This window comes from Rhodamnia argentea, chromosome 3 (assembly GCF_020921035.1).
Source record: "Rhodamnia argentea isolate NSW1041297 chromosome 3, ASM2092103v1, whole genome shotgun sequence".
Taxonomy (NCBI): domain Eukaryota; kingdom Viridiplantae; phylum Streptophyta; class Magnoliopsida; order Myrtales; family Myrtaceae; genus Rhodamnia; species Rhodamnia argentea.
The window spans coordinates 33595379-33613836 of NC_063152.1; the positions used below are offsets into that span (position 1 = coordinate 33595379).

Here is an 18458-nt window from a genome sequence, read left to right on the forward strand (position 1 = left end):
TTATTTTAGTTTCTCCGAGAAACTAAAATTTTTTTATTGCAGATTTCCCTTCCAAATCATGCAATAAACGGTGGTGGGTGACGACTCCATTTGTATATCAATAGCTTATGAATAAATTCATGCAATAGACACTTTAATAGATATAATTTTATCATCCCTTCTGAAAATTTACGTTTTAAAACTCGCTCGCACACCCATCATATATATATATATATATGATGGTCGATGAAGTGTTGGTCGGCACAACGGCAACGAGCAGAGCATCGATGAGTAATGGGCGAGCGGCGAAGACAGCTATCCCAGACCGGAGAGTTGGCGGATTGGTGGAGGATGGGTTCTCTTGTGACTTTTCATTTGGAGAACGGGCGTGCTAAGTCTCTTAAATTTTGGAGTTTTGTTTGAGGATGCAAATTGTGCATTTTGAAACGGAAATTTGCAAATTGACCATGATAAAAATAAAAAATAAAAAAAAAGTCGTCGGTTTTGAAAAAATGACGGAGTGAATTGGTATAGGTTGGAGGTTCTGAAAATTTCCTTTTCCTTTTATGTGGCGTTCGGATCGAAGGCAATGGAGATTAGTGGAGAGTAATGATTTTGTTTGGGGCCAGCTTTTTTGCTTTTTTCCTCTTTTTGTGATTTCCTTATTTGGACAAGACTAATAAAGAAAAAGGGAGAGGGACGGAAAAGATGGAATCCCTTTGAGTTTGAGCCCACCATTTAATTTCCATCAAATAAGATGGGAGGATACATAAAAAATTTCCCAATTTTCTCCCTCTTGATATGCGGAGAAAAAAAAAAAGGACTATTCTACGATCGGAAAAATGACTTAAATGGTCTCTGAATTTTATCCCCGATATGCCATACGATTTCTAAACTTATAATCTGTTCAAATTGGCTATATTGTAGCCCAATATGCGATGCGGTAAATGAACTTTCAACTTATTTAATGTGGTCCTCGAACTCTTGGCACGTATTCAATTTAGTCTACGAAACATATGAAATGTTTAATGTTGTCCTTGAATTATGTGTACATGATAAATTTAGCCCATGAATTATATGGAAATGCTCAATCTCCTCCCTAAACTTCAATTGATTGAATGACAATATTGAATATTTTCATATCGTTCACGGATTACGCTTTTTTTTTTTTGAAAACTTTCACGGATTAGGTTGAACATGTTCAAAAGTTCAAATAGCCACATTGAACAGATTGAAAATTTAGGAATCGCATTGCACATTGGGGCTAAAGTTCAATAATAACACTGTACGAATTAAAAGTACAGAAAGCGTATTGCATATTGAATCAAAATTCATGAACCGTTACGTCAACATCCCTCCCACGATCCACCTTAGGTCGATAAAAAAAAAAATCGTAATTCCTTATTTTTCTCCTAACTCCGGTATTAAAATTTTGGTAAACCCTCGAAACCTTTAAACTTTACGATATTTATTATTATTTTTTTTTTTTTTGTTCAACGGCCGTCTGATGTATAGGGGTTAGGCCCGTTCTGCAACGTCCTTGGAAAGAGCTCCTCGTAAACCCTCGTGGCGCACTCTTCCAATGAAGGAACCCAACACGAGGGGCACATACGTAATTGTGCTGTCCAGATATTTTCAATGACCGAAGTAAAATATCTTGGCCCCCGATTGTGCCGGTCCATCGACCCCTGTAGGGTCACGTGACCCCCGGGCCCACCTGACCAATTTTCTCCGAACCGCGGTTAGGTCGGCGCCCTTGCAGGGAAAGCCTGGTCAACTCGGTCTCCGCCTCGCCCTCGCTGGCGCTCGCCAAGCAATCCAGGTTTAGGGACAAGCCAAGCCTCGCCCGGGGACGGCTTCGGCCCGGCTCTTGACGCGTGTCGCGTTCCGAATGGTTCACTGAAGCACGATGACATGGCAGTCCCAGACTACCTAATATGAATCTGATGGACATTTAGGTTGCAAAACAAGAGACTGCCGAGACTAGTTCTCAACCGAGACAAATGTCCAAAAAAACTACGAAATTATTGTACGGCGGCTAATTCAATCTTAAATCTTTTTAATTATGCCGATTTAGTCATACACTTTTTACTTCTGTCCATTTAGTCTTAATTTTTTTTAACGTCTTACCAATTTAGTCATAAACTTATTATTTGGCTAATTGGCCGAAAGGACCACATTGACAAATCGCCAAAATATTTATGAATGGATTGACAAATTATTAAAAGGTTTAGAACTAAATTCGCACAGCTAAAATGTTTAAGAGTTAATTGGGAAATCATTAAAAAGTTTACGACTAAATCAACACAGTTAAAAGATTGAGAACTAAATTGACGGTCATACAATATGTTTATGACTTGTTAGACATTTTACTCAATTCTTAACTACCACGTCGACCGCCTTTAACGGCGGACCCCGATCGAGAAAAGATGTAAGCTATGGATCGCGCTCATTACAATCCATTATGCCAGTCATTTTTGGCGATTACCAGTGAATTTTAGGACTATAGATAGGTCATTAGAAGAATGTGAATTCATTTTTGAAGTCCCCATATGTTGACTGACTTGCGAATAAGGTCATTTAACGAATGAAAAAGGAAGATTTCACTTAATTAGGTTATTTATTCTTGATATATGATCGAAATTTTGCAACTTTAGTTGAATGTCAACGTCTAGAAATTGGACACACCATGCCAAGATCAATTTCCCTTATGTCTGCCGATGTAAAAAAAAAAATGTTGAATTCCACGTGGATTTGAGTTAGCATTTTAAAGGAATATTCGTTTCTCAAAATAGTATCTCTATCTTTATCATATATAAAATCAACTTTCAAATTCCATATTGGGAGCATATTCCTATTCACGCTAATTCAAGAATATGTACATAAAGATCCATGCCACATCCACACGTTCTGATAAATATCTTCCTAACTAATTCTCTATAATCATCCTTTTCGAAATTTAGAAAATCTCTTCCTGTGTTATCTTCTTTCCTTTAATTGCATAGGGCCAAATTTGGTAAATTTCTCGTTAAGTTGTTTTTCTACTTCTATCAAGCCAGCACATTTACTTTCATGTAATTTTTTTTTTACTGTTAACCATGAATTGTTCCATTAATTGACTCATTTTACCCATTAAAGAATTTTATGAGTTTACTTTTCAAAGTGTTGTCGAGATATTTCTTGGACAAACTAAATCAATTATGTTTTATCTGAATTAAAGAGAAGACCATCTATATTTTGCCATCTATCAATTGTCTAATTGATAGGTATTTAACGGAGAATGAGTTGTCTTATTTATGGATTGAGATTAGTTTGACACGTTTCAATCCTCCTATGCTTCTTATGGCAACTATGATTTGTCGGGATGAGCATTCGTTCCGTTCAATTCGGGAATCATGAGAACCAATCTGATTTTTAGTTTTAAATTTTTGGAACTAACTTGACCTGTCCAATTATACTCAAGAATTGCCCTAGTAAAATCGAACGGACCCGGACCAAGCCGGAACTGATTCTAGCTGAATTTCATGACGTGGGCATCTCCTAGAATTGGGTAATGTCAAATCTTGAACATCCTCGGCATCTATCATCAATAATTTGTCGGTCTCCATTTTCAAAAATTGAGAGTCAGGCTTGACAGGATAGGCTAATCTGAAACGTATCCACGTTGGAAAGTATTACCCCAGGATTTGACTTATCCCTAGACCCAACTATCCAGACATCCACATCCAAACGACCACATAAGACTAACCATGGTTTGCATGTGAACCACACTATGCGCAGTGCGCACCCTCCGCCATAGCCGCTATAAATACTAGCCTCCCCCTCGACGTTCATTCACTGATCTTTTCTCGGAGTTGTGTAAACCCTAGAAGTAGCCGCTCTCCTTCTCTTCCCCCTCTCTAGTTTCCGTGTTTCAATGGCTTCCGCTGAGGTTGAGTATAGGTGCTTCGTCGGCGGTCTTGCGTGGGCCACCGACGACCAGTCCCTCGAGAGGGCCTTCAGCCAGTTCGGTGACATCATTGACTCGAAGGTCCGTTTGTCGCAGCAGGAGATCCAGATCTGACGGCGATCCGAATCGAATGCCGATCCGATCTGATCTGATCTGTTTGTGTTACTTGATACTATGTTCTCTGCCTTACTCTTGAAAATTTTTGTTACTGTGACTCGAATCGGTACGTCTATCTTCATCTTTTCACCAGAGACGGAAGATCGATCGATAACACAGCTATTTTCCCTCTTCCCCGACGCGTTTTGGTCCAGATCTGATCTTTTTGTTGTTAATCCTTTCCAGATCATCAACGATCGCGAGACCGGGAGGTCCCGCGGCTTCGGGTTCGTCACCTTCGGCAACGAGAAGTCGATGAGGGACGCGATCGAGGGCATGAACGGCCAGAACCTCGATGGGAGGAACATCACCGTCAACGAGGCCCAGTCTCGTTCCGGCGGTGGCGGTGGCTTCAGCCGCGGTGGTGGCGGTGGAGGCGGGTACGGAGGTGGCCGCCGTGAAGGAGGTGGAGGCTACAACCGCAGCAGCGGGGGCTACGGCGGAGGCCGTGACCGCAGCTACGGCGATGGTGGATACGGTGGCGGCGGCGGCGCCAGGTACTCCAGGGGCGGCGGTGACTCCGGCGGCGACTGGAGGAACTGAGTTTGTCGGTGCTGCTTTGGTTTTTTAAGTTGGCTTTTGTGATGTGAGGGCTTAGCTGGGTCCGGTGTCGTGGTTTATGGTTATGGTGACGTTGTGGTTTCATGTTCGGTGTTTCTCTGCTTTTTTGATCGATGTTGCGAGAAGGAATCAAAAGAAATGAAGTATAGATCTTCGTTCCCAACCCCAATCTTCCCTCATTTCATGCTTTTGTTCTTTTAGATGCATGAATACGCGTCGCTGTCGACGGGCGTTGCGTCTCTGTGGAAGAACCTCAACGAAAGCGTATAGCGGATTTCAATGCCGATCCCAAGATGTTTGCGACCTGCGACTCGTTAGTCCTATTTGGTCGCAAGATTGTCTTTGGGTGGATGTGTGCCATTTTCAAATTGCAAGTGCTTGATGCATCAGTTGTGCAATTGACTTGTGATTTTTTGGGGCGTTGCTTCCTAATGGTGATCTCCCTGTAATGAAAAGATGAGGGATGATTCAAGTTTCCGAAGCATAGATTTCAGTCAGTGTTAAACAGCGCCAGCGTTATGATTCATGTTGCGCTGGTGCTACCTGTCTGCTGATATATTAGCGTTCACCTCCAATTCTCGAAGGTTTTATCCAGATCCAAAATTGTTTTCTTGCAAAGCAATCTAATTCCGCTTTAGGGCTGTTCCATTTATAACTATGGACCATGCGAAGGGAATAAAAGTTTCATTGTTGGAGATAGAAGCAAACAACCAATACTAGCCATAAGCCATTGAATGGAAAATGGAAGGGAACATAATTGGAGGTGGTGCTAATGGGACGGGTCGGGTAGAATTGCCTTGATACTTGGAAGAACGTTACAGCTTGGGTCAGGCATTGTTTCTCAAAATCTTACAACGGCAAATCTAAAAGATGCTCCTCCATCTGAGCATTGGCCGTCCTAGTTGGATGACGCCGCCCCCCCATTAGTTCAGGTCAGTCTCTCACATATGGAGCTCTGCCATGCCCTTCTGTCATTCCCACCGACGGAGCCCCTCGGCACATTGAAGCTCGGGACCACTGTAGCACCACCTCTTCTTGGTCACGCACAGTATCTCAGCATACCTCGCTGTTGAATCTTAGGAGATCGGATGGGTGCGTTTGTATCACGAACAATTGTTTTGTAATTTAGGGTTTCGCCCCGCCTTGTAATTTAGGGTTTCGCCCCGCCTTTGGGCCTCAATCAAACATAAGAGTGATAAGGCTGAAATAATCCAGAAAAATTAGTCCATTAATTAAGTAATTTAGCTTTAGGAACAAGCATGTCTAGCTGCGGTCCAGCATGCGAAGCTCAATCCAGTAGGTCTATGCTGTGCTGGGCCTTCCCGTAATCATGAGCCCATCTTGACATGTGAATTTAATGAATGACCCAATACGCATGTTTAGGCTAACTTGTCAACTTGAGATTGTCCCAGTTTCGACCGATTGGGTTCCAAAGCGCCTCGTATGCCTTTAGTTAACCCCAAAAATAAATGAACTTAAATTAATATTAGAGTACAAGCAGAACATCAAATTAAGGGAAAAAAAAAAGTTTAATAAGACCTGGAATTCCAAACTTAACATCCACTTTGCCTTCAGTCTTAAGAGGAACCACTCCTGCTGCACTGCTTGGGAGGCTCCACTGATCGGAGAACCCGCCGGTTGCTGGATCATTCCCGCACGGCTCTAATGCTCTCGATCAGCTCCTTTCGGACTAATCACGAGTTTCACCTTCCAAATGCCATTGTTGCTCTTGCCACTATCCCTAGCCAAGACATCAATGCACGACCTCTTCAACATGCCTTGGTAATCCAGTGACATCCGGTACGGCGGGACGGACGGCGTCAGTACGCCATTTGCCCGGACATGGCCTTCTCTCACGGCTTCACTACCTAACAACAATTTACGATCTCGTGTCTTGTTATCATTTTCACCGTAGGGGATCAAGCACTACGATTCTCCTACCACCAGCTCCTCGTGGGGGCGGGAGCGGATTCCAGAAGAGATCATGCGTGCCGAAAATGCCGCAGCCCTGTAACTCGTCCTCTAGGGATCGGACGGCGATCGGGGTATAGAACTCCATGACGCTGCCGTTGGGCGCCACCACCTTGACGCCTCTCCTAAGCCCCCGAAGAGGCGATTCTTCATGTTGATCACTTAGAATATGCTCAAGAGAGAAGTTATTGCAATGATGTTCTTCTTTGTCCCTTGTGTGTGCATAAACACTATGATTTCGGAGGGCGCTGGGTGGGGGGGAAGAATTTCTAGAGGGAGAGGGAAAACAAGAGATATCGTCGGTGGGATTCTTCTTTGAAGCTTGCTTGCTCTAACCTAGCCCACATAAATGAATAATTAGTCAATTAATTAATGAACCAATTAAAAATCTTAGGGTAGGAAAGGGAAAAGGAAATTTCTAATGAGACCAACTTTTGTTAGAGCATATATAATTCATCTACCAATAATGATGGTGCAAAATATTCTCCACTCACACCGTGGAAGCGGTCCAACTGCACATAACACGATGGTGATTTTTTTTATTTGTTGTGATAAAGTGGTGGTTGCATTCTTAAAAAAAAAAATAATGAAGCACTAAAGTTTAACAAATTTTTTTTTTGGTCGAGCACTTCTTTAGTTCATTAAGCCAACTTCGGTCCCTTTGGAGATTCTCCCACTTTGGATCTGTCTTGTTCATTTTAGGTTTTGTTCGAAGGTTCCGTGTTACGACTCTCAGACTATGTTGATTTGAGTGCATAAGAGCAACACATTTAGAAAGCTTGCATATTGATTATAGCATAAGGTCGACCTATTATCATCGATTTAGATTCTACTTCTAGTAATCATTGTTGATTGATCATCTCTAATCGGTGAATGGTTAAGCGCTTGATTTGAATGTGGTAGATCTCGCATCCAAAATCACGACATTGTCCACTCCGAGTAACTTTAGGAGGCCCTACTCACCATCAAAGGGGCAAAGTTTCATTCACCGATACTCGCCGATGAAGTGATTTACAAGCATTGTCCAAAAATGGGCGTCGATTTAATTATAAACTTTACCATTTTGTCTTCTTAACAAATTTTCAATGTAATTCATTTAGTTAGGCTAGAAATCGTTATCATGGCAATCCAATCTACATCGGTCTTATTAAATGACACAGTTGATGTTGACGTTGATGTGAATTTTTTTCGTAATTTTTTTTAAAATTAAAATTTTCTTAATTTTCCTTTTCTTTGTTTCCTTTTGTTTCTTTTTTCCTCCACCGGTCGCCAACAACACTATCCAACATCGAAATACAAGACAATTAACACAAACTACTTAAAACACTACAAAAATGAAATCCTCGCTTTCCAACTTTAACATAGCATGAGTTTTGATCTGGTGGAGTTACGGAGCCTGTAAGTACAATTTGGAAAGCTGTCCCCCGAAACTTGGTAGATCACTCTTATCAGCTTGCACACTTGCACACCTCTCAATTCTGTACGTGAGCAGTGGCAGCAGCAGAATTTTTCTATGAGTTTTTGATCGCACGCTCTTCCTCGCTTGTTCTTCATCATTTGACTCGCATTCTGTGTCGCTCCAAGTTACACTTTCCTTTTCCTTTTCCTTTTGAAACTTACCTTTTTTTTTTCTTTTCCTGGAGGGCACTCCGGTTTGATGTGACTGGGGTCTTCCGCATTCATATCAAATGACTGATTTCTTAGCTTTGTAGTAGCTGCTTTCTTCATCCTGATGTTCAGCTTCCTATCACAATTCATCCATTGATCTTTGCCGAATTCAGAGTGTTGGTTGGATTGCTGTCTTCACATGATTCCACTCTCTCGGAAGGGCTCTCAACAGCTTGCTCACGTGCTCCCCATCTGTGTATACTTTAGCATGATTTGCAAGGCCATTTGTGATACCTACACATCTCCTACACATCTGGGTGATTGTTTCGTCCGACTTCATCTTAAAAGTTTCATACTTTCCAAGTAGTACGCTCATCTTGGTTTCTCGGACTCTATCGGTTCCTTCATAGGTGGCTTGAAGCCTATCCCAAATTTCTTTGGCCGTGGTGCATGAAGAAACACAATTAAACTCCGAAGGAGATAAAGCACAATATAAAGCATGAAAAGCTTTGGCATCTAAAGCCTGTCTTCTGGAGGATTCAAACGGTGTAATTGTTAAGGTTGCGGTTTGATCAGTAGAGTCCTCAGATGTTGCTGGGGCAGGTGCAGTTACGGGTTCTTGCTGCTTGAGGTCCATTTACACCGTGCTGAACAACATCCCACATGGCTAGATCTCTTGATCTGAGGAACGCTCTCATCCCTCATTTCCAGTAGCTGTAGTTAGTTCCATCAAAATAAGGTGGTCGTGTGGTGGATTGACCTAAAACAGGACACGCACCGATAATGTTAGCCATGAAGGATCTTCACGCTCTCGAAATACTACACTTGAAAACGCTGAGCAACCCGCTCCGACACTAATAGTTGAGGCTAAACAGTAATAAGGAGACAGGAGAGATTGCAAACAGAATTTAAAGTGGCACGGCTCATGTCAAGCCCGCGTCCACGCTTCCATGCCAGCAGCCCACCGATAAGACTGGTTCTGCCGGTAATCTCCAAGATAGGTTACAATGAAGCTCGAGTCATTTCTCCCCTGAAACTTGGCAGATCAAGATCACTCCATCACAACTCAACACTCGCAGCTTACACACTTGCACACCTCTCGGCTCTCAAGTTACAAGTGACGGAAAAATTCTGTATATGAGCAGTGATAGCAGCAGAAGTTTTTGTGTTATTGATGTCGCACACTTCTTCACTTCACACTTCGGTTTCCCAGCTTGCTTTGAACCCCTTTTATAAAGACTTCGGATTGAACGTTTGAGGATCTTCAAATGATTCAAAGAGCCGTTGGTAGAGACATGATCAATTGCTGACACAAATCTTGACTTTCCTTAGTTATTCACGGTATTCAAATGAGCCGTTGGGTTGGACCCTGGAGGCACCATCAATCGCCGAAGTACGTCTTTGACAAGTCTGGCTTTCCCTTAGTAAGTATGGAATCCACGCAATATTCTATAGTGGATTGAATTAAAATAATTGCAAAAATTTTATAACTCAGCTAGCCAAAAAAAGTTTAGGGCTAAATTGGCGTAATTACAATAGATTTAGGACTTTTTTGATAATTTTTCATATCCAAACAAGCAATAACAACAGAGTTTAGGGTGATTAAGACCAGTGCATGTGAATGTAAAGTTTTGACTTTAACCAAGTTCAAATCAAGTCGGCATTATGTACTTTAATTAAAGATAAGTCCGATTTAAGTACTTTGATCACATTAGACAACATACTTGGAAAAGCAACAAAATATCAAGAAGTCAATGTTTATATGCTTCTCTTAACCTCGAGAAAGCATGGGCTAAATGAAAAAATTAAAATAAATCAGGAGGTCAGTATCTATCACGAAGAGAAGTCAACCTCTTGGCCAGAATCCGTGAGAAATGTCAAGAATATGTCACTTGACCCCTCTTTGATCGTGCGCAGGCTGCAGCCGGAGCATGTGCCAGAGGAGTATCTAGGGCGCGCATGATAATACTTATGAAATATAAATTCATTTGGTAACGTAACTTTTTTAGCAGAAATTTGTTTGGTTACGTAACTTCATTTTCTATTTCTAAAGTATTTTTTTTTTTTTTTGCTCTCGAAATAGTTTTGGAGCCACTTGATAAAGAAGTAAAAATAATTTACTTCTCTCCGGAAGTTAAAAAATCGGTTTCCGATCGGAAGTTGATTTCCACAGCAAAAATGTTACCATGTGCGTCCTAAGATAAGAGGTGTTGACATCAACCCTGCTAATTTCGTGGAAGGTGATTAATTCTTTATTAATTAATAATTAATTAAGGAGGCAAAGCACGACCTAATTGGCCACCCTCTCTTTCGCATGAAAAATAAATAAAAAAAGTTGATCACGCAGAGTGAGTGATAATTAGATTAGGTCGTCAAAATATAAGAGTTATTCGTTTTTCTTATTTATGACGACATAACGTAATTCGTCATTTGAGGCCCGAGAGCTGGGGATTGCCGAGTACATCAACCCCAATGAGCTTGAAACGGCGGCGCATGAGGTATAATCCCACGTGATTCCAAGGTAGATAAAAAAAAAAAAAAAGGTAGGTATATCCAACGGACAGGAGGGCATGAGTGATATTGACTGCTAGAAATCGATGGCTATGGTTAGGGTTGAGCATGATTTCAGGGTATAATCTAAAACTTGAAGAATCATATCGGTGGGAACTGGTCGGTTCCAAGTTACAAGGTAAGTATGGTAGGTTTCAGGTTCCAAAAATTAAGGAACATGTTTTCACGAGTAGATTTCAAGTTCTAGCAGGGTGAAACCCGAAGCACATTTTTATATTTTTCTTTGGTGTATGCATTCGCGTTATCCTGCAGTATTTCGTGGTGTCCGATGATGAGTGTATAATCCGGAATCACTTTATCATTGAAACTTTTACTTTGTTAATGTTTCATATTTTTCATGTGTTTAAATATGAGTTGTTGTCAATGGATTATAGCAGCAGGTGTTAGTCATTAAATGTGATGATTTATTGCAATTGTTCAATTAAGAATACATGTGGAACTTGAAACAGATCATGGAACCTGTGACGGGATAGGTTTTAGGTTTCAAGGTATGCGGGGTAGGTTCTGAAACCGCTCATCCCTGATTATGGTTGTGTCTCATGAGATCAACAGGTTGACTAGAGGCAGCGTTGACTACAGCTTCGAAAGCGCCGAGAACTTGATAGCCCTACGCGACGCCTTCCTCTCCACCCAATTGGTACGCATCTCCTCCGTCCACATTATGTTACGAAAGATAAATTAATTTGCAAAGGAATTATTTATTTTTCACACCTATTTTGCAAATGTAGTTAACCATTTTTCGGCATTTACAAAAAAGATACGCGAGATTATTGTTGATTAAAAAAAAAAGGGATTAGATCACAAAAGTAACGGTTACCGTGCTTGACGTCGAGATGTGCGTGCGAGTTGTGCAAAAAATTCCTCCATCGGAAAATCAGTGTGATGTAGAGAGTGGTACCCACGATTTTAAGTTTTTGAGTGAAAGCGGGTTCAATCAAGCATATACGTTTCTGAGCTCAGACTCGAGCCTTCCTCTTGGTGAACGCTGCAATTGAATTGGCATAAATGGTTTGGCATCCCACCCTTTTCTCCAAGTGACGATTTCGATGGCGCTTGACGTTAGGCGTTGCACCAGAACTTGTCGTGTCCGCCTTCAATAGAAAGAACAAATCAGGTGCTGCTAGCCCAATATTAGGCACCTCATTTATAGAGTGCTGAAAGAAATAGACCGAACGAACCGTTAAATCATATCTCGAATCGCTAAACCGATTATGAATATGCTTTGGGAACACTCTCTCGTAACCCAATTTTCGTGCGAGATCATTTCACAACGCCATAAATTGGGTATATATCTCTCTGATTATAAACTAAGTTTCGAAATTAATAAATATTTTTTGACACAAAAAGCGGCCGGGGCTTCAGATGGTTGCGGAGCCCCACAAGAACGTTGGGTCATATAAAATCCCCGTAAGGAAGTACGTGTTTGGTAGCCCGAGAACACAGCAAACCGACAGCGGAATGAGTAAAATGTTGGCGACACCATGTACTCGGTATGTTACGCCGACGGTTATACGGAGCGATTAAAGTAAAATCGCCAAACCATTTATAAGATAAAGAGCGATCACCGAAATTAATCTAAGAATTTAGGGATAAGGGGCACGAAAGCAGCTTGTACTAGGCTATAAATAGTCAGAGGCGATTCTTCTTTGTTAGAGACCGATCAATCATCAATAAGAAAAAATATTTATCATTTGCTTTGGAAGTTATTTTATCAGCATTTGTCTTTGTCGCACTTTATATTTATCTCCTGTTTATCTTTTGTCATTTTCTTTATTTCTTGTCCTAAATAGTCACAAGAACCCGTTAGAAAATTAAATCCGAAAGCTTTATACTTTTTCGCCGAAAAATCTTTCGCCTCGGACATTTCCGGCAACACGATGCTCTAATGAGCAACTGCAACCAAAAAAAGGAGGTCATTTATCAATATCGACTGTCGTACCTACCGAGGTTTTTGCCAAAAACATTATCCGGTTGGAACACTTTCGCCGTACATTTACTTTTGCACTTGGTATTTTGCCTCACCGACTTCCACTGAAAAGAGGCACACCGTATCTTCCATTTCGTCAAAAAGAAACGATTCAAAAAATATTTCCTTTTTAACTAAGTTGGATTTCTATAATGCCGCGTTAATTACGTTGTTGTTTTCATCATTGGATCGCCATCGGCTATAAAAATGACAATTATGACTTAGATTGAAATATAATTCTTTCGTCACTTTAGAAAAAAGGAGAAAAAAAAGACCCATTTTTTTTCCTCAATCAAACGGGAGAGATGGAATCGGACCAACAACCGGCACTTCCGTTTCCGGCGAATTTCCATCCCTTTTGAGGATGACCATGTCCGTTACAACCATTGACGATGGAATCAACGTTCCGTGATGAACTTTCAAACCGACCGGCGCGACTCCGCTCTTCGAGTACTCAATGCATCAAAGCTAAATGACATTTTGACTACTCTAGACATCAACATGTCATCTCTTGTCTCAATTCTCCAAAGTTTCAAACAGAAACAGAAGAATGGAGAGATTAACTTTCCTAAACAGAAGGGTCAATGCCTTCAGCACTCTGTAGTTGACTTTCTAATTCTTTCTGGGCAAGATCATGGCCGTTCGATGGCCATAAAGAGGCCCTTCTAATCTTCTACAAATCCTATGTAGGCCCACAAGCATATATAGCTTTTGATTGCGTTCTAGAAGCGTCAAGCGTTCGATGCGCGAGGAAATTACTCCCGTCATGGAAGAGCTTGTAAACAACGTAAATCGACCGAGTCACTTTATTGAACGGTAGACTAATGTAAGATATGTGCGTAAGCATTGGCCAAGATGAGAATTCCGAGTACACATTCCACGTAGGGACATAACAGCGACATGACTTGAGTCGTCGACGGAGAATATCGATATAACTCTAGTCGCTTCCGATATCATATAAAAGGCAGCGGTCATTCCCGTTTCACCTGAAGAAAAATAAGCCAAAAAGGCAGGGTGGGCGCCCCGTGCTGTGCTCACGCGCATGTTGCGTCGGGATACGACGGTAGTTTGAAGCATCGAGTTTTGAGGTGACTAAGGTCGCGAAAAATTCCATCGAAGCCCGATTTTCGCGCTGTTTGTGGAGAGAAATATCGGTTTTCGATGGAAGATGCGTGGAAGTAAAACCTTAAACACCAAGCTAAGGACATCGTCGCACGACACGGGACGTTCCATGAATGAGGATTTCCAAAATGGGGGTCGTGGAGCCAAGAAGACACTAGTAAACTCAACCAGCTAACCCGGCCCATTTCCATCCTGACGTCACGTCATCTTCGTACTTTTCTCAATCGGACATCACGCATAGGCCTCCACGACAGCCATATATTCCCAAAAAAAAAAAAAAAAGATAACCATGGCACATTATTTGTTGGCGTGAGCTGTCTATTAGATTAAAAATAGGAAAAGTTATTTTTATTTTATACTACTTCTATATATATCCCATGTTTCTATGTATATCCCCCGATTTGTAGGTCAATTATGGTTGGTTTTCTTCTATGTATATAAGTGTGCTTATAGCCTTGTAAACAAATTGAAGAATGGAGAAATCACAATTGATTCCTTCTAGAATTCTTCTTTTCTACATTATTTGCCCCCAAAAAAAAAAAATTACAAAAATCGCGACATCATTCCTCATCGATCGCGAGAGCTTCAATTACCAATTTACCGACCAGTTCGGCATAATTGATTGGGCGTTGAATTTAATTAATTGAAAAAATTATCAATTCAACTCTAAAGTTTAGTATAGATATCGATTCGGTCTTTAAATTTTTCAATTTTGGGAATGTAGGCATAAACTTTTACGTGAAATTTCAATAAAGCGTTTCCGATCGTTTATCGCCAAATATGGCTGATGTGACGAATTACGTAGGACGTCATTTCAAGTAAAGTTGACTATGCCAGTGTGTCACATGAGATGACCAAAGAAGACCGAATGACGGTAATTGCTCGAAAGGGACTGTAGCGGAATTTTTGCCAGGGGCTTAAAATTGAATTGAAATCAGTACAATAAGGTCAGGATTAATTGGGTAAGTACCCTCAAATTAATTCGACGGGAATGGGGTGTCTGGCAACGCAGATATGAAGGATTAATGTTAGGGAAATGATCCCATTTTCGTTGACCGACCCGTCGGCATTTAACGCGACGGAAAGGACAAGGGCCGACAAACAAGTTGTCGATGGGGGGCATTCAAGTTTCTTTGTCAACTTCTCAACTGTGTGGGCGGTCAAGTGGGCACATCGCGAATAACTCGAACATTATTATTATTATTATTATTTCGTGAAATCCGAAATAATTTTAGACACGGTGGGACCCCTATTTTCTCGTCTTCTTGGCTATAAATACGGGGATCGGATCGCCTCTTGGTGCAATTTCAGACAGAAAGGGAAGCCAGCGATGTCGGGGATGGAGAACAGCACAGCTGGGAAGGTCATCACCTGCAAAGGTAACAAAGACATCCACTTCGGATTTGTCCAACTTTCGTGGCTAAGGTTTCCCTTGACGATCTTTTTTCCTTCTTTTTTTTTTATACCGATGAAGCCGCCGTGGCATGGGGGCCGGGAGAACCGCTGGTGATGGAGGAAATCCTGGTGGATCCGCCTCAGAAGATGGAGGTCCGGATTAAGGTCCTCTTCACTTCGATTTGCCACACGGATCTCAGCGCTTGGAAAGGCGAGGTAATCATATCAAGCCGAGCATTGTTTTCTGCCATATCAAAGCGCTGACGCTTCCTTTACTCCTCCTCTTGTAGAATGAATCCCAGAGAGCGTATCCACGGATCTTCGGCCACGAAGCGTCCGGGTAGCGAAATCGTCCCGACAGACCGTCCTCTGAAAACAACCTTCATATTGGACTGAATTTGACTGACCGTTTGAAATGAATTGGTTGGCACTGGCAGGATCGTGGAGAGCGTGGGGGAGGGAGTGAGGGACATGAAGGAAGGAGACCACGTGATCCCCATCTTCAACGGGGAGTGCGGCGAGTGCTTGTACTGCAAGCGCGAGGGGACCAACATGTGCAGAGACTACGGGGTGAACCCGATGAAGAAGGTGATGGTCAGCGACGGCGAGTCCAGGTTCCGGACCAAAGAGACGAGGCAGCCCATCTTCCACTTCCTCAACACCTCCACCTTCACCGAGTTCACGGTGGTCGAGTCCTCCTGCGTTGTCAAAGTCGACCCAACTTTCCCCCTCCAGAAGATGACCTTGCTCAGCTGTGGCGTCTCCACCGGTCTCTCTCTCTCTCTCTCAAGTTCTGAACTGTTGACGACGCTCATAATTTTGGAAGAAAATTTCTGTCCAATTTTGGAACGAGTTTGCAAGTTTTTTGCCTTGAATTCATAAGGAAAGATAACATTTACTAGAAAATATAACATCGCGTCGTCGATTATGAAATGAAGGTGTCGGAGCCGCATGGAACACCGCCGACGTGAAGGCCGGGTCGAGCGTCGCCGTCTTCGGCTTGGGCGCCGTGGGTCTCGCGGTATGTACATGTTACATATGTGCTGTGGCTTCTTTGAACAGGTTTTCTTTAGGGCGAAGAGGGGGGGCTTTAGGATCACGAAGAGAAGTCAACATCTTGGCCAGAAGGAGAAGTTAAACTTAAATTCCGCGAGAAATTCCCATGGAAATGTCACTTTGACCCTCCCTTTGATCACGCCCAGGTTGCAGCCGGAGCACGTGCCAGAGGAGCATCGAAGATAATAGGCGTTGACATCAACCCCGCTAAATTCGCCAAAGGTGATTAATTAATTGTTAACCAGCGATTAATTAAGGACGTAAAGCATGACCTAATTGGCGTCTACGATAAGTATTCCTTTCCTTTGGCATGTGTGAAAAATGGAAAGTTGACCCACGCAGGCGGAGGTTTTCTATTGGATGAGTGATGTGATTAGCTATTGATAAAATAATGTAAAAAGAATTATTTCGAATTATTCTTATTTATGACGTCATAATGTGGTTCGTCATTCCGAAGCCCGAGCGCTGGGGATCACCGAGTGCGTCAACCCCGACGAGCTTGAGACGGCGGCGCATGAGGTATGAATATCATCCCATCCCATCCCATCTGCTTCACCCCAAGAAAAAAACAAAAGTAGATTAGATCCGACGGAGATGAGGGCATGAGTGATGTTGACTGTCGGAAATCGACGGTGGTGGTTGCGTCTCAGGAGATCACGAGGTTGACCGGAGGCGGCGTTGACTACAGCTTCGAGTGCGCCGGCAGCTTGACCGCCCTGCGCGAGGCCTTCCTCTCCACCCAATTGGTACGTATCAAGATAAATTAAATTTAAAAAAAAGGAACAATTTTTTTTTTTATTTCTAATATACGCGAAACAGGATGGTAAAGATCGAACAGAACATTATGTCGTACATGTTCTTATTTTTTTACGATACTTTGACTCTGTTTATCATGCGAATAGGGTAACGATCTTTTTGTAATATATTCTATTTCGCCTCTAGCTCGGTATGGTAAATAATGTTGTCGACGCGGGCAATGCCTGATTTTGCTAGGGTTGGGGGCTGACCGTGTTGTTGGGAGTCCATCCGGGCCCGAACATGCTGCCGCTGCATCCGATGGAGCTGTTCGCCGGAAAACAGATCACCGGCTCGGTCTTCGGCGGCTTCAAAGGGAAGACCCAAATCCCTCGTTTCGCCGAAGAATGCATGCACGGGGTAAAACTCGCAACCCCGTCTAGTTTTCGCCTCTATTTTTGAATATACCAAAAAAGATATTGCGAGATCAATTTTAAAAAGATTAAAATAGGAAAGACTGGATCTCAAAAGTTGGATGACGTGTCTGATTTGAAGGAGGGCGGGGAAAACAATTTTTTTTTTGCAGGCGGTGAACTTGGACGAGTTCATAACGCATGAACTCCCGTTCGAGAAGATCAACGAAGCGTTCCAGCTGCTCAAGGAAGGGAAGTCGTTGAGATGCCTCATGCACCTCTGATTTCATCCTCCTGTCCTCCCGCATTGTGCATCTACTTGAGAGAGTGGCATGTAATAATCTCTTGATTAAAGAGTGGTTTAAGGCGTGGCGAATTCGCGATTAGAAAGGCAATTATCGAAGGGGAATAGAGGGATCGCCCGGAAAGCGGACTTTGTAGCATGAACCGTCCCCATATTTATATCCTATCGAACCATAGCCATTTCGTGATTCGTCCACGTTACGACGCTCGACAACTAAATGGAAATAACGGTTGCCGTGCTATGCAACGGCCGATCACGTGCGAATTGCCCGAGAGGAGACGGTATCCTCGCGATATAGATCGGTCGGCATCCCATCCTTTTCTCCATAACCCCTTCCCCTGCATTTAATGATTCCGATGGCGACTAAAATCAGTGGTCGCACCAAAAACTTATCGTGGTCGCTGTCAATAGGAAAATTGCACCCACATGGGGGAGTCTAATGTCCGAACACTAATTAATTCTTGCATCATCGAAATATTATATCTCATCAGAAAACTATGCAAATCTCTAGCATTAATTGTGACATAAATAGCAATCGTTATCCGAATCTGCGCATAGATCTTTCCATTAACCGGTCGAGCCTCACCAGTGGCAGGCGAGCGCGAGCTTCACCAAAGGCTAGCGAGGTGGATCTAGCCAGCCCTTGTCTTTGGCCGGTTGCTGAGGTCCGGA

At 42.5% G+C, this 18458-nt stretch overlaps 2 protein-coding genes, 1 non-coding gene and 1 pseudogene across 3 annotated transcripts; 3 read left to right on the forward strand and 1 right to left on the reverse strand.

The window, feature by feature from the left end:
• The first annotated feature begins 3804 nt into the window (after positions 1-3804).
• LOC115748030 (glycine-rich RNA-binding protein blt801-like) lies at positions 3805-4808 on the forward strand. Its single transcript, XM_030684397.2, has 2 exons — positions 3805-4009; positions 4271-4808. The coding sequence occupies exons 1-2, from the start codon at positions 3896-3898 to the stop codon at positions 4625-4627; spliced, it is 471 nt and encodes a 156-aa protein (XP_030540257.1). The 5' UTR covers positions 3805-3895; the 3' UTR covers positions 4628-4808.
• Positions 4809-5065: 257 nt separating this feature from the next.
• On the forward strand, positions 5066-5206 carry LOC115748074. Its single transcript, XR_004016190.1, has one exon. It is a non-coding gene; the product is annotated as a small nucleolar RNA snoR137 (small nucleolar RNA).
• Positions 5207-6307: 1101 nt separating this feature from the next.
• LOC115747990 lies at positions 6308-6769 on the reverse strand (annotated as a pseudogene).
• Positions 6770-15187: 8418 nt separating this feature from the next.
• Positions 15188-17853, forward strand: LOC115748032 (alcohol dehydrogenase-like 4). The gene is made up of 10 exons (XM_030684400.2): positions 15188-15262; positions 15358-15494; positions 15569-15618; positions 15716-16047; positions 16217-16299; positions 16481-16556; positions 16792-16853; positions 16985-17080; positions 17328-17489; positions 17656-17853. The coding sequence occupies exons 1-10, from the start codon at positions 15214-15216 to the stop codon at positions 17764-17766; spliced, it is 1158 nt and encodes a 385-aa protein (XP_030540260.1). The 5' UTR covers positions 15188-15213; the 3' UTR covers positions 17767-17853.
• Positions 17854-18458: the final 605 nt, after the last annotated feature.

Excerpts from the sequence above, each read along its gene's own strand:
- LOC115748030 (XM_030684397.2), top strand. The coding sequence starts at position 3,896 with ATGGCTTCCGCTGAGGTTGAGTATAGGTGCTTCGTCGGCGGTCTTGCG. Across the intron at positions 4,010-4,270 it reads GTGACATCATTGACTCGAAG|ATCATCAACGATCGCGAGAC; the intron begins GTCCGTTTGTCG and ends AATCCTTTCCAG.
- LOC115748032 (XM_030684400.2), top strand. The coding sequence starts at position 15,214 with ATGTCGGGGATGGAGAACAGCACAGCTGGGAAGGTCATCACCTGCAAA. Across the intron at positions 15,495-15,568 it reads TCAGCGCTTGGAAAGGCGAG|AATGAATCCCAGAGAGCGTA; the intron begins GTAATCATATCA and ends CTCCTCTTGTAG. Across the intron at positions 16,300-16,480 it reads TGGGCGCCGTGGGTCTCGCG|GTTGCAGCCGGAGCACGTGC; the intron begins GTATGTACATGT and ends GATCACGCCCAG.